Here is a 16,840-nt window from a genome sequence, read left to right as displayed (position 1 = left end):
AATGAAATGAAATTTAGCATGATGTTAGTAGGTTCACTTATAGAAAAGGATCACATATTTAAATTTGTTCAACATTCGAACATTGACATGAAAATGTTAGGATACATATCGCTCATTTGCTGCAAGACATTTGCTGCAAGGCATAACTCAAAAGACACGATTTTGCAGAAAATGCGTTTAAAGTTTTCGATTTACTCACACTTTATATGGGACAGAGGAACATCTACAGCTTCTCAATTAGAGTGTGTAAGAGATATTGATATGCATTTTTTACACAACATGAGGTCTATTATAGCGAACAATCGTGCTTCATTAACTCGAATATCACGTTGTTTTAGTTATGCCTCTCTTGCACCAAATGAGCGATATGTAGAATATATCCAAAGTGGTGAAGAGTATCATATAGTCGGCCCAGTCCGACTTTACTACTTTCCTTTCTGTTTTTTCTTTTTTTTTTTTTTGTAAATTGTTTAAAGTTTCTCTTTATTCAATTCCATTTTTAACACCCTGTAACTTTACAACTGAATGCACCATACAAAAGACAGCAAAATTATTTTTTTACTACTAGAATAAATCTGAAATTGTTTGATCGATACTTTAGGAGAAATCTATCAGCACAGCCATCTGCCTAAAAATAATGGATTTATTTTCCCCCAACTATCAGCCCATGCGTCTGAGCATTGATAACCATTTTTGTAACTTTCGTATCATTTTGCACGAACTTTCACAAACTAGGCCTACGCCCCAATATTCTATGTACACCTGTTTCGTCTGGTCTATTACTAACCCCCATACCAAATTTAAAGGTTCTATATTCACCACTTTTATCTGGCTGTTGGTTATTGGAATTATTAATTTCTTTACCTTTTAGTGCACTCCGTAAAATTTTCAAAAACACCGCCATATCATCATGCTTTAATTCTCTATATATAAATACATTTTAAATTATAATTCTGTTTCAAAACGAATTGTTATGAAATAACATGTTACCATACATTGTATCCCACTCTTATCCTAAATATCAAATTTCAAATAAATTCCAATCCATTTACTTTATTTTATTTGACTTTCTTAAATAAATATAATATGTTTCTTTTTAATTATTTATAGTTACATAAATTAAAGAAATATATATGTTCCAAATTATAAATAAATAAATTCGTTGTGAATTTTGTTTATATCTTAAATTTTGAAATATTTTAAAGTAATTTTTAATATTTTCTTTTTTCAAAAGAAGGCACTTAATTATTATTTGAGGTGTGCTTAAAAGTTGCCACATTTTTTTCATTCAATTCTTTGATAAGGCACTTGATTTGAGAATAAAACCTTAAAGAAACCATGACAGATTTACATATATATGTGCACTTAACTATTATCGTTTTCTTACTGACTAAACATTTGACACTACAATTTGTTTTAATCTTAAACATAATACTTATTTGTATATATAATTAAAATTCATTAATTCAGTATTTAATGACAAAATTATTAGGCAACAATACAAGGTGCTGTTTAAGACGAACATTTATATTAAAAAATAAAAATAAAATGTGACTGTATGAATATGTGAATATGTGACTGTAAACTTTTCTGATGCACGTTAACGACTTTCATCCTCCTCCTCTTGCAAACGCAAAATATCAGCTTTGTTCATAAAATAATAACTCGGTTGACGACCCTTTAAATCCTTATTTGTACGCTTAGCTCCATTTTGTATCAGTATTCGACTAATGCTTTCGACCAAATTCGTACCCATGGCATAGTGTAGGGGTGAACGTTCCAACTATTTGGAGAAGAGTTTAAAAATTATTATTACATCGAGGAAATTTAAGAAATATTGTAAAATACTATATGCTTACATTATCACCAATCTTTAAAGCCTCCGGACAGATTTTGACGAAATGTTCCACCAGTTCTTCGTCTTCTTTTAATATGGCTATATGGAGGGCTGTTCTTCCTGTTGTAAAGAAAATTAAGGGAATAGTTTACAATTGAAACAAAATAAGAAAGTGTACATCAGAAACAAAAGAAACCCAGTGAGCGGAACAGTATAGTCGGACGGGGCCGACCATACGATACCCTACACAACTACCACAACTATTTCGAGATAGTTGCAACCTCTTTCCCGATTAGAGGTCAATAGCACCTCTTCCATACACTGACATATTTTCCGAATATTACTAATGTTCAGTACAACCCTTGTAATTACTTATCCAGATTCCCCCCACCGTGGTTATGTTGTGATATTCGGCTTATAATTGTAGAATCAAAAAAAAAAAAAAGAAATAAGTTTTCGGTCGATTTCATCCAAAAATTATTATCTGATCATCAACGAAAATTATAGGCGTTGTCCTTGACCATAACTGGAACCTCATGGAAGATTTCAAAGCGATCCGCGATATATTTCTAGTGTGGTAATGGTTTAATAAAAAATATCTGAATACGTAAGCACCTGTAAATATTTACGTGTAATTCCCACATCAGAGCACATACATCCATATAATTGGTATCAATTTGAAGGTCAACCACTCCTCTTGGATATACTATCAACTTCTCGGGAATATGTCCTTCAGGAGCAAGTATATACGCCCCAGAATACAAATTTTGTAATTTTTCACACAAAAGTAAGGGTCCATTTAACCCGCTAAATATTGACCGATCGTTATCAAAAAAGGCATGCTTATTCTTTGGCCCAGTCCCCTTCTCCATGTAAAAATTCTAGATGTTTAAGTATTTGTTCCATTTCATCCCCTAAATATTAACCGATCTTTACCAAAAAAATAGGGATCTTAATTGGGCCGAACCCTTAATAAATGTTCAAAATTTCGTGAAGATTGGCCCATAACTGTTGCCTGTATCGTGTTTACAATTATAATGGACAGACGGGCGGACGGACGGACACACATGTCTAGATCGACTCAGCTAGTCGAGATATGACGATCCGTATACTTAAAGGTGGGTTTAGGACCAATATTTCGCGGCGTTACAAACTCTTGGGGCTGCACAAAGCTAGAATAACCTGACAACATAGTTGTGTTCGGCATAAAAATCAAATCCATGAGCGGAATTCTACTGAAACTTTTCTTTAAAATTCAATGTTCTGTGACACAACTACCGTTTTGTATAACCTTCACCACACTGTGGTACAGGGTATTATGTCATTGTGTATATGTTTGTAACAGTCAAAATGAATCGAGATAGGTACATGGTTCCTTTTGAGAATATGCATAGAATCACTTTCGGAGTCGATTTATGCATGCCCGTCTGACCGTCCGTCCGACCATGTATTTTTGTGAATAAAGTACAGGTCGCGTTTATTTATTTGGATGAAATTTGGCGCAGGTCACTTATTTGGTCCAAGGACGAACTCTATTGAAATGGGAGAAAATAGGCTCAGATATAGCTACCATGTATAGTTCCATTCGATTTTATGTATATTATCGACTAAACTACCAATATTGGTCCGACTGAGACAACATTTTGCACAGAGTACTGAATTAGGCACTGATAAATGCATGCGAAGTTTTGTTGAAATCGGTTCAGATTTACATATAGCTCCCATATATAGTTTCGTCCGATTTTATGTAAATAGAATTGTAGAATTAAGTCTAGGATGATGGTTGTTATGTTTCGTGAAAATCGGTTAAGATTTAGATATAGCTCTCATATATATTTTCGTCCGAATAAATGTAAATGGTGCACCAAACTCCTATGTTTGTCCGATTGACACGAAATTTTGCACAACGTATCAAATTGAGACTAGAATGACGTTGTTGCGTTTTGGTGCAGATGCAGACATAGCATATATTTCGAACGGTTGTGTGATTGCGATACAGCACGGCATACCAAATAGCGTTTATCAAGTTTGCTTTAAATCGATTTACATAAATTTGTCCCATTGTGCGCAAACAACTCCAAATCTGCCCGAATGAAATGAAATTTAACATAAATTGCAGGATGGCATATGTTCGGATTGATGTTAGTCCGTCCAGTCCGACTTTACTACTTTCCTTACTGACTTTTTTAACGAACTTCATCATTGACGCTGATTATTGACCTATCCAGGGTTAATCCTTGCCCAGATCTTGTTTGCTGCCTAAGATTTTTGGTCCATTAACCTAACATCACCAAGTTCTGAGGATTTCGTCTACACCCAAACTTAATACAACATAGTGGGTATAAATCTGAATCTTGTGGAATAGTAGATTTTTTACTTCCGAATCCAGCTGTAAAGTATTCTTACCATAATAATTTCTAGCCATTAATAACCATTTGCCTTCTGGTCCAGCCACAATTTCTTTAACTCGATCCACTTTATGATCACGAATCATTTGATGAAGTTCTTCGCGCATTTCCTATGGGATAATAACAATTTATTAAATAAAACATTATCGATTAAAAATTTAAACAATTTTTTTTCTTGCATTCCTTTTCTATGACAAAAATAATTAAATCGAAATCCCTTACCTCCATAGGACGTATTGTACGTAAGTAAGTTGCCAATTCCGTGTGACCCTTCGTCTCGGCTACTTCAATAATTGTCTTGTCATCATCCATAACGTCAATGATGTGATCATATCCGGCAATGGCAAAATACTCGAAGGGTTTTACATCACCTAATCACAGAAACAAAAAACCATAAAAACCCCATTAGAAAAATACATATTCCACAAATAATCCCTTTCAAATTCCTACCAACAACTGCCAACGATATCAAATAACGATCAATATCCTTGGCATTGACGACTTGATTCGCCTGCAATGCAACATCTCGAGCCGTTCGATACAACTCATCACGATATGTTATATCGACTTTCGATTCCTCAATTAATTGTAGCAGACCACCACGACGATGTGATCGAGCACTGGCAAAATGTAACATACTCTGGCCATGTTCATCTCGTTCTTCTAGACGTTTGGATAATGCAGCTTCAGCTTCATCAGTATCATCATCGTCAAGTTGTTGTTCGGTTTCTATATCCTCTGATTTATCGTGCGTCACGTGACCATTCATTCGCGATGTTGGAATAATTTGTTTTTCTTCGGGGGAATCATTTTCTGAATTGACCGCCAGGGCTGTTGAATCGGTGTGACTACTGCCTGAATGGATAGCCGCCTGTACTACTGTGCGTCCGTTTGTATTACGCTGTGCCACAAATGTTTGCAGGTAATTTGTCAAATATTGTAGGGGATCTTGTGGGCGTTTTTGTGCAACTTGTGTTAAAGCTTTGATCAAGGGATCTGCTAGGTCTGTTGAAGAAATCGTGATTAAAAAATTAGAATTTTTAAATATTTACCGATTCGGCTTTATATGTGCCGGGTAAACTCATAAAAACTATTATACCAATAACATTTGATATATTTTTTACTCACTTTCTGCTAAATATTTGCCTTGCTCTGTTTTAAATATGGGATTTTCTTCACAGCTGTGATTTTCTATTTTACCTAAAATAAGAGAAGACATTTAATAAAAATTATCAAAAAATGGGGTTTCATAATATCTTTAACACTACAAATTAATGCAACTAATAAAGCATTAAGAAGCTGATAATCCTACAAAAACATAGTTTAATGTGTATACTGGATTTAGTTATTATTTTTAATAAAAAAAAATTGAAAATACTAACAGATTGTAACTGAAATCCCCCTTTTTATACCCTTCACCACACTGTGGTACAGGGTATTATGTCTTTGTGCATATGTTTGTAACAGGCAAAAGGAAACGAGATAGGCACATGGTTCCTTTTGAGAATATGCATAGAATCACTTTCTGAGTCGATTTACGCATGTCCGTCTGTCCGTCCGTCTGTCCGTCCGTCCGTCTGTCCGTCCATGTATTTTTGTGAACAAAGTACAGGTCGCATTTTTGATCCGATTTGGATGAAATTTGGCATAGGTCACTTATTTGGCCCAATGACGAACCCTATTGAAATTGGGAAAAATCGGTTCAGATTTAGATATAGCTCCCATATATATTTTCACCCGATATAGGCACCAAAGTACCTATATATCATTCGATTTGCACGAAATTTGGCATAGCGTACTGAATGAGGTCCAAAATGATGTGTGCTGAGTTTCGTGAAAATCGGGTCAGATTTAGATATAGCTCCCATATATATTTTCGCCCGATATAGGCACCAAAGTACCTATATATCATTCGATTTGCACGAAATTTGGCATAGTGTACTGAATTAGGTCCATAATGGTGTGTGCTGAGTTTCGTGAAAATCGGTTCAGATTTAGATATAGCTCCCATATATATTTTCGTCCGATTTAAGGTAAACGTGGCACCAAAGTACCTATATATCTTTCGATTTCCACGAAATTTGGCATAGCGTACTGAATTAGGTATAGAATGATGTGTGTTAAGTTTCCTGAAAATCGGTTCAGATTTAGATATAGCTCCCATATATATTTTCGTCCGATTTAATTTAAATGGTGCACCAAAGTCCCTATATATCTTTCGATTTGCACGAAATTTGGCACATCGTAATCAATTAGGAATATAATGGTGTGTGTTAAGTTTCCTGAAAATCGGTCCAGATTTAGATATAGCTCCCATATATATTTTCATCCGATTTAATCTGAATGGTGCACCAATGTCCCTATATATCTTTCGATTTGCACCAAAGTTGGCACAGCGTAATGAATTAGTTATAGAATGGTGTGTGTTAAGTTTCCTGAAAATCGGTTCAGATTTAGATATAGCTCCTATATATATTTTCGTCCGATTTAATGTAAATGGTCTACCAAAGTCCCTATATATCTTTCGATTTGCACGAAATTTGGCACTGCGTTATGGATGAGGTCTGGAATGATGTGTGTTAAGTTTCCTGAAATCGTTGAAATCGGTTCAGATTTAGATATAGCTTCTATTTCATCTGTTGAATATGCTCAAAGTGGTGAAGGGTATCATATAGTCGGCCCCGTCCGACTTTACTACTTTCCTTACTGGTTTAACATCTATTTTAATCGCCTATAATTTTTATGGCAAATTCAGTATTTTTTGTTAAATTTTTTAAAAAGGAAATATTTGAAGTTTTTTTTCTAAAATAACGGTACCAGACACTTGCAGGTTATATGAAAGTTTATACCTATCTGGTTTCCAGTAACCATATCCTTCATACTATCATACGCCTGAGTGTAGTAGGATAGTATGAATTTATTTCTTATAGAAATTGATATCCAACATTGGGATTCATATAAAGGGTGTCCCAACTAGAACGCAATTTTAAAGTTGCCTCCATTCGAAGTGTGATTATTTGAAATATTGTTATTTTTTGCTAATACGAAGTTAGGTTAAATGGCTATGGACAGCGAATAGAGTTGATTAATTGGTTATTGCAGAGATAACATGAAAATGCTGATTTTGCCGATAAAATCCGATCCGATTTTGCCGATCTTCAGTGATAATGGATTTTGTATAGATTCAACAAGACGACGTCACATATCATAGAGTTAGATAAACAATCCAATTGCTGCATCTGTCATTTCCCGGTTGTATTATTTCACGCTTTGGAGATCAAAATTGACCGCCCAGATCGATTTAACACATTTCGAATTTTTTCTTCGGGGGTTTTTAAAGTCAAAGGTTTACGCGAATAAGTCGATGATGACTCAAGACAGAAAAAGAAAGTTTGACGCTGAATAAATTAAATATCGCAACATTTATGCAAAACGGTCATTGAAAATTTCAATAAAAGGGTGCGTATGTATCGGGAAAATCGGCCATCTGCATGATATCTTGTTCCATACATAAGCTCATTCTTTACGAGTTTACAATTTTTTTTAATATCGTTAAGTTCCAGGTCGAAATTTGCATACCATCCGCCACAAATAACATATATTAAAAATGTTAGGAGATATTGTACCCACGGAATGCATGTTACATCCACTTCGTTTTGAAACGATCTTTCAAAATGTGTAAAAACATTCAAAATGTGTAAATTAGGCGGACATTTATATCGATGCTATGTCTATATTTAGAATGGTTGCATTTACACGGTACCTTTATATGGGGCAGATATCAAAACGTGGACCGATATATTAAAATATCAAGGTCATTTCGTAAATATCTAAAGCATAACCATATTAAATTATGGGAGATCCTTTATTTTCCTTCTCTTAAAATGTCTCCTCCTTGTCTTACAAAGAATAAGTTATCTCTGTATTTTATAGAAGAAATCCTTCTTGTCTTCTTCCGAAAAAGACCACAAAAAGAAACGGATCACTATTGAATTAAAATAAATAACTGTTAATATTTGAAAGCAAGAGCTCTCCCAATTTTAATGTGAGAATACCTTTTGGTTGCCTGCTATCAGAAAAGACATTCTGTAAGCCTATTCGGTAGCTTTTAAAAGCATTCGATATTGTTTAAACTTCTTTTGTTATTCTAAAAACAATAAAACAAACAAATGAAATAGTTGTAAAATAAACAATATCGAATGTTGGTAAAACGTTACAGAATAGGCCTACTGGTTTTCTATATATTATATATAAGTGCTATATAAAAATCTGGGCGGATTTAAAAACAAATAATATCGTTTTTATGATCGACCGAACTTTCTTAAAACAGTCGGGACCTTCATATGAGGACTATGATATTGCATTATATGGTTGCAGGCTGTTCGTCTTCTGAAAAAATACTGTTCCAAATAACAGACACTCTGGTTAGAAAACTGGGATAAGAACACCATTTGCAAAAAATTAAACGGATCATTCGTATGCGACAAGGCATTTGTATACTGAATAATTTCTGGAAATAAGTTTTTTGTCAAAACTCCCGAAAAGGCCAAAATTTGGAAAGCAGCCTTATATGGGGGCTACCCTATTTTAGTAAAACTATTGTCTTCCAAGTGAGAAACCAAAATACCAAACTACAGTTGGGAACATTAAAAATCTGCATAGAAGCTTCAAAATGTCATATATTGGAGAATACCGTTATATGGGGACTAACCTAAAATACTAAACATCTGAGGAGTTGTTGTGATATATGTCCAAGTTTTTAAAGATCTATCTTAAATGTTGCTCTATCAAGATATAGACGGACATAGCTAAATTGGTACTGAATTTTATTTCTATCAGGAATATATAGACTTGCTCGGTCTCAGGTGAATATTTCGATGTGCTACAAATGAAATGACAAATTTAATATTCACTCCACCTTGTGATAGGCGGTATAAAAAACTTGGCATACCTAATTTAAGTCTCTATACATCACTGATCACCCTGTTTTCAAAAATATAATATACGGTCGTCTGGTCATACTTAATCTATTCCAAAAAGTGAATCTATAAGTGTCCTCAAAAGTAACAGGAGGTCTAGCTTTTTTCCTACAGCATGTTACACACAAATAAGACATAATATATTTTATAGTCGAAGGTCGTTTATCTGGTCTGGTCGTTTATAGAAAGACCTGCAGGATTACTACAGACTAGAACCACCGCTCTTTTTAATTAATCAGGTCTTTTATAGGATTTCATTTTGGTCGTGTCCACATTTTCAATATGAAAAATTTCCATTCAAAAAAAACTTTTTGTTTGACACAAAATTAATTTAAGAGTGTCCCCCGAAACCTCTTTCTTTCGTTCCTTTCCCCATCTTATAGTACATATATATTTTGAGAACAATATTAGATATAAAGTACAAAAAATTAAAAAAAAACCCCTTGAATTAATAGGATTTCGCTTATGGATTTGAATGATTTATCACCGAGAGAATTTTTTAAAGAGAGGAACAAGTAATAATCGGAAGGAGCAATGTCTGCGGAGTACGGAGGATGAGGTTTAACGTCCCAATCCAACTGTAATATTTTTGTCTCACGACCATTGTAACATGTGGTCTTGCGTTGTCGTGATGGAAAACGACTCTTCGTCGGTTCGCCAGTCTTCGTCTTGCAAATCAAAATTGCAGGCTCTAAATTTCTCAAACCAATTGCGGACGGTCCTAATGGTCGTCGTACAAACGGTGCAAATCCTGACTGCAGTGTGCTTTGTACTATTGCTTTTTTTAAGCAATGAAGCATAACATGCCGTAAATGCTTATTTTGTTTCTCCATATTGAACGGGACCGAAACAATTTTAGAAGAGGCTTTGTCACTAACGAAATTCCATATGTTCGTAGGTATGGTATGAGCTAGCATAAATCAAAATTTTCTCAGATCCCACAAAGAGCTGACCTACGACGTCGGAAAAAGGATTTTTATTTAGGATATACTATTTAAAGTAAGGATATAATATTTATACATCATCTTCGACTTAATATATATTATCTCATAAATGTGCATTTTGAAAATATATGTACGGACAGTAGGAAATAAAAATGATCTACATAATTATGTAAAAGCAACTCAAAAGGAAATCTTTTAGACAAGACATGAAATCAAAAAAAACGAAACGAACATCAAATATTTAAAAGAAGAAATTGAAAAATGAAACTTACGAATCCATATGAAATTTTTGGTAGGTTTTGTGGTTTTTTGCTTTTGTTGACAACAAAAAAATCAGGAACAAAAAGCAGGGAGATAATAGAGGACACAGTTTTTTCTTTTCATTTAATTGTATAATACAGTTTTCTTTTTTGAGTGATGGTTTTATTTTAGTTGTATTTACACATCTCTTTTTTATTTTGGCTTCAGAGTTAATGTGGGGATGGAGTTGTTTAAGCAAATTTTTATGGGGATTGGGGAGAGTAGGTGGTCATCACATCAAATCAATTGGCATTTAGTGGCGATCAGCTAAACTATTTTTCTTACGACGAAATATTTTCACCAACATTGAGGCAATGTGTTTGGAATTTGTCAGCGACATATCCTTTTCCAGCGACAGGATGTTCGTTACAGCCGTACAAAAATCCTGGAAGAGTATGTGTTCCACGGAACCCATAGACTGCATATTTATCAGGCGTACACTCAATTTCGATTGACGATTGGTGGTGAGGGCCAGCCCTCGTACGGAGCATAGATGACGTAAATTGTCCATTTCTTTCATGAGATTTGGCAAACGGACAATTGTGGTCATTTTTAGGCCGGTACCCAAATAGGATGGTCGAGATTGTAAATAGCCAAGTAGATAGCTTTCTTTGAAGTGCAATTGCTGCTCGAGAAATGATATACATCGTCCAACTCGGGTATAGACTGAACCAATATCAGCAGCATCTTTGGATGTGGTGGTGGATATTATGCGTAAATGTTCTTGGCAATTTAACCACAAGGCCATATTGTTGGAGGCACTGACATAGACACCACGACCATATGGCCACAAGGAGCCATTAAAGGCAATCGATTCCGCTTGCTGAACTTCATCTTTTTGATCGAGCAAAGGTATGAGAAGTCCATGTGAGTTGAGCATATCGTAAACCTCGGAATTATCTTCAAGGACTTCTGTTAGGGTATAATAACTACCCGGTTCCTCTTCATCAATGGCCTCTATAAATTCATTGGTAAATATTTTAGCCATCATCAGACGTTCCGCCTGTTCAATTTGCCCAATGGTCAAGTTCAGTGGTAGCTCAAAGGTATCTAAATTTCTAGAACATTCAACCAGACAACGGACCACCAAATTGGAATCATCTTCAAATACAAAATAGGCTGTGTTCAGACGTTCACCATTCTGCATTGGGAAATAGGCAATGCGAGGATGTGGCTTAAAATCGGAGGTGACAGACATGCAGTGCATATCCTTAATCAATGGCACCAAAAATTCCTGATACACCACATAGACATCGAAGTCAGGTGCTATTATACCACAATTAATATCCTCCTCCAAATGTCGTTCTTTCGAAGTCTTCCTCAGTGCCGGCCAGATGACATCGAAGAGATTATGATCCAAGCGTGTCTGGCGTTTCTTTATTTTCTCATATACCGAAGGTTTAAGGAAACGACTCAAATATCCCGTTACGGCAAGTTGTAGGGAATTATTTTCCGACAATGGTTTCTTCTGGGCCAAGGCGGATGCCGTAGCACCACTCCACACCTTGCTCGATTCCTGTATCACACTAAAACAACGATCCAGGGTACGTTGAATATCGCCATCCTGCAACACACGCCTCGAACTGTGCAAATCGTCGGGTACTAAGGTGGGGGATGGGCCATAATAAATAACGGTTTTGTTTTTGGTTTTGCATTTTTGTGGTTTTGGACGATCGGACGAACAGGTTACAAGTGTTGCAATTGAAGTTTTTGTTGTGAAAAGAAGACAAAAGAAGAGGAGAATGCAGAGAAGTGCAGATAAAGGATTCATTTTGAGATTTTTGTTCTTGTTGTTTAATTGTTGATTTAAATTAACTTTTAATACACACAACGCCAGCTATTGTCATCACATATTATAACAAATATTTTTTTAATATTTACAAAGAAAACTGAAGAGAACGAACAACAATAAAAGAAGAGAACACTTATTGCGACCCTATAAATGGAAAATATTAAAATAAAATGATAGTTCGTAAATTTTTGAAATACCAAAAAATTAAACAATTAATTAAAATTCTTATTTACAATAGAAAAAAATTGCACATATAAACTTTCATCAAAAACACATTTACACAAAAAATAATAAAGGTGCTGCATTAAAAAGCCAGGTGCCATTCACACCATAAAGCCAACAAATTGATTAGAAAAATAAATAACGAAATATTAATCCTAACTTCTTCAAGAACTATGGGCATTTTTTATACCATACACAACTATGTTGTAGGGGTACTATAACTTTGTATGGCCAACTGAGTTTGTAACGCCGCAAAACATTTGTCCAAGAGGTTAGTATACTGATCTAATGATTTTTCTGCATGTTCTGGAGATCATAATTATGACCAGAACATTACGAAGTTTTACACGGAGAAGGGGACCAAGGAATAAAAATGATTTTTTTCATAAAGATCGGTCAATATTTACCGGGACTTTATACGTAAATATTACAGGTGTCTACGAATTCTTATATTGTTTAGTATTACCATTACCACACTAAAGGACGGAAATGTCTCACTGATCGCTATAAAATTTTACATGAAGGTCTGATCATGGTCAACGAAGCTTCGCTGATGATCATATTATATTTATGAAAGTTTAAATTTCGGTCGGTCAATCAATAAAAGTCAAAAGCTCCTCTTTCTTATCCTGGCATATTTTCCGAATCTTGTTTTTCTGGGGTGATTTGGCCCCGTTTTTTCGCCGATTATAATTGTCAATTGACCGAAAATTAAATTTGTTAATGTTTTTTCACGTCGCCCTATAGCCCACTACAGAAAAACAAGATTTGGAAAATATGCCATAAGAAACAGAAGCTTTTGACTTTTAATCGGTTAAGAGGGTGCAAATATCACGAAATATTGCCAGGCTCAGAATATAGATCAGCCGAAATATAGAATTTCGTTGTAGCTGTGTAGAGTATTATGGTTGGCCCCATTTGACTATACCGCTCCGCTCACCAAGGCCAGGGTTACCATTTTTTGCAAATAATTACAGAGGTGGGTTTATGACATATATAAATAACACATACAAGGCTTTCGAGGACACTGACTACGATTCTGCAAGAAAAACGTAAAAATTTAATAGGGTGGATCGAGAACAGCGGCCATTTTTATATCCTTCACCACACTGTGGTACAGGGTATTATGTCATTGTGCATATGTTTGTAACAGGCAAAAGGAAATGAGATAGGCACATGGCTCCTTTCAGGAATATGCATAGAATCACTTTCTGAGTCGGTTTACGCATGTCCGTCTGTCCGTCCATGTATTTTTGTGAACAAAGTACAGGTCGCATTTATGATCCGATTTCGATGAACTTTGACACAGTTCACTTATTTGGCCCAAGGACGAACCCTATTGAAATTGGAAAAAAACGGTTCAGATTTAGATATAGCGCCCATATATATTTTCGTCCAATTTAAGGTGCACCAAAGTCCCCATATATCTTTCGATTTGCACAAAATTTGGCACATCGCAATGAATTAGGTCTAGAATGACGTGTGTTAAGTTTCCTGAAAATCGGTTCAGATTTAGATATAGCTCCCATATATATTTTCGTCCGATTTAATGTAAATGGTGCATCAAAATCCCTATATATCTTTATATTTGCACGAAATTTGGCACAGCTTAATGAATTAGGTCTAGAATAATGTGTGTTAAGTTTCCTAAAAATCGGTTGAGATTTAGATATCGCTCCCATATATATTTCGTCCGATTTAAGGTGCACCAAAGTCCCTATATATCTTTCGATTTGCACGAAATTTGGCACAGCGTAATGAATTAGATATAGAATGATGTGTGTTAAGTTTCCTGAAAATCGGTTCAGATTTAGATATAGCTCCCAAATATATTTTCGTCCGATTTAATGTATTTGGTGCACCAAAGTCCCTATATATCATTCGATTTGCACAAAATTTGTTAAGTTTCCTGAAAATCGATTCAGTTTTAGATAAAATCGATTCAGTTTTAGATATAGCTCCCATATATATTACAGTCCGATTTATTGTAAATGGTGCACAAAAGTCCCTATATATCTCTCGATTTGCACGAAAATTGGCACAGCATTATGAATTAGGTCTATAATAATCTGTGTTAAATTACCAGAAAATCGGTTCAGATTTAGATATAGCTCCCATATATATTTTCGTCCGATTTAATGTAAGTGGTCCACCAAAGTCCCTATATATCTATCGATTTGCACGAAATTTAGCACAGCGTAATGAATTAGCTCTAGAATGATGTGTGTTAAGTTTCCTGAAAATATGTTCAGATTTAGATATAGCTCCTATATAGCCCGATTTAATGCATTTGGTGCACCAAAGTCCCTATATATCTTTCGATTTGCACGAAATTTGGCACAGTGTAATGAACTAGGTCTAGGATGATGTGTGTTACGTTTCCTGAAATCGGTTCAGATTTAGAACACTTTTTCTTTTATAACCTCATTTTTTATTTTATAAGCTTTGAACAAGGCTTCGTAGTCTTATTAACCTATTGTTCAAATCGGTCTAGATTGGGATATATCTTTTCATTGCCACGGAATTTTTAATGGTCTACCGACTCATTGCTAGAATGATGAGTTTGTTCAAATATTTTCAGTTTTATATGTATCCGCCATATATAATTCTATATAAAATTTCGCCGAAAAACTAGACACAATATGTATGAAATTACTCAGATTCTCGATTACAACAATCCTATAAGTGATAATTAGAAATTTCTAATTGTGGATTAAAAATAGAAGAAAAATTAAAAAAAAAAAACAAAAATCAAATTCAAGCTTAACCACTGAGCGGAGCAGTATAGTTGGACAGGGCCGACCATACGATACCCTACACAACTACCACAGAACTCTATCATTCTGCAGATTTTTATTCCGAGCCTGGGTAATGATTCGTGATAGTTGCGCCCTCTTGCCCGATTAGAGGTCAATAGCACCTCCTCCATATACTGAAATATTTTACTAACCCAACCCTTCTAATTACTTACACAGATTCCCTTCACCGTGGGTTGGGTTGTGATGTAAAAAAAATAAGTCCGGTCCTCTTCATCAAAAAATTATTATCTGATCATCAACGAAAATTATAGGCGTTGTCCTGGACCATAACTGGAACCTCATGGAACATTTCAAAGCGATCAGCGCTATATTTCCGCCCTCTAGTGTGGTAATAATTTATCAAATAATATCTGAATACGTAAGCACCTGTAAATATTTACGAGTAATTCCCACATCCGGGTACATACGACAATATCAATTTAAAGGCCAACCACTCCTCTTGGATATACTATCAACTTCTCGGCTCTATATATTTTTTTTAATTTTTCACACAAAAGTCAGGTTCCATTTGACCCGCTAAATATTGACCGATCTTTATCAAAAATTAAGTATTTGGTCCATTTCATCCCTTAAATATTAACCGACCTTTACCAAAAACAATAGGGGTCTTCATTGGGCCGAACCCTTCCTACGTGCAAAATTTCGTGAAGATTGGTCCATAACTGTGGCCTGCATCGTGTTTACAAATTATAATGGATAGACGGACGGATAGGGGTCTTCATTGGGCCGAACCCTTCCTACGTGCAAAATTTCGTGAAGATTGGTCCATAACTGTGGCCTGTATCGTGTTTACAAATTATAATGGACTGACGGACGGATGGACAGACACACATGTCTAGATCGACTCAGCTAGTCGAGATATGACGATCGGTATACTTAAAGGTGGGTCTACGACCAATATTTCGCGGCGTTACAAACACTTGGGGCTGCACAAAGCTATAATACCCTGAAAACATAGTTGTGTAGGGTATACAAATGTCAGAATCATTTAAAGGTAGATGCAGATAAATAATGGTCGGAACGCTACATAAGGGTCGTACTCCCCATTTTGTAGGCTTTAATTTCCGAGTTATAAAGCTTCAGCTGCTAATAAAATGGGTCCATATATTTAAATTTTCCCATGAGTCAATAGTTGGCACTATTTGCGCGCAAAAACAATCAGTAATTGTGTCAATACAACAATTCATACACTAGCCAATTATATTTACACTGACTCACAAATCACGTGATTCAAATTGAAATTAGGTCATAAATTTAAAAACGCTATTGTAAAATTAAAATTTCCTGTAAAGTATCGCCTATAATCATAACTCAAATAACTCATTTGTTATTTGTCATCTCTGCCTAAAACTTACCAAAAACATCGTCAATATTCTTAATTATATGATTAAAGAATTGACGATTATCCATTCTGGTTTACAATATGAATTCATTACACACAGTCGTTTAGTTTAGAAAACTCCAATAGTATAAAAAACAACAATAAATGTATCTCTTTCTAAACGAACAATAACAAAAAAAATCGATAACAATGTCACT

General features: G+C 35.0%; 2 protein-coding genes across 2 annotated transcripts; both read right to left on the bottom strand.

The window, feature by feature from the left end:
- Positions 1–1,600: 1,600 nt before the first annotated feature.
- LOC133321993 (uncharacterized) lies at positions 1,601–16,717 on the bottom strand. The gene is made up of 7 exons (XM_061531060.1): positions 16,657–16,717; positions 5,374–5,445; positions 4,696–5,250; positions 4,468–4,616; positions 4,244–4,355; positions 1,860–1,957; positions 1,601–1,783 (listed from the first exon to the last, which is right to left on the bottom strand). Exons 1-7 carry the CDS (start codon positions 16,709–16,711, stop codon positions 1,601–1,603), a joined length of 1,224 nt encoding a protein of 407 aa, XP_061387044.1. The 5' UTR covers positions 16,712–16,717.
- LOC133321994 (arginine kinase) lies at positions 10,722–12,239 on the bottom strand. The gene has a single exon (XM_061531061.1). It carries the CDS (start codon positions 12,237–12,239, stop codon positions 10,722–10,724), a length of 1,518 nt encoding a protein of 505 aa, XP_061387045.1.
- Positions 16,718–16,840: the final 123 nt, after the last annotated feature.

Source organism: Musca vetustissima, unplaced genomic scaffold (genome assembly GCF_032173495.1).
Source record: "Musca vetustissima isolate MV318-11 ecotype Yass unplaced genomic scaffold, APGP_CSIRO_Mvet_v1 utg77436, whole genome shotgun sequence".
Taxonomy (NCBI): Eukaryota; Metazoa; Arthropoda; class Insecta; order Diptera; family Muscidae; genus Musca; species Musca vetustissima.
Note: the sequence above shows the minus strand (reverse complement) of the source record. Positions and strands in the feature narration are given on the sequence as shown.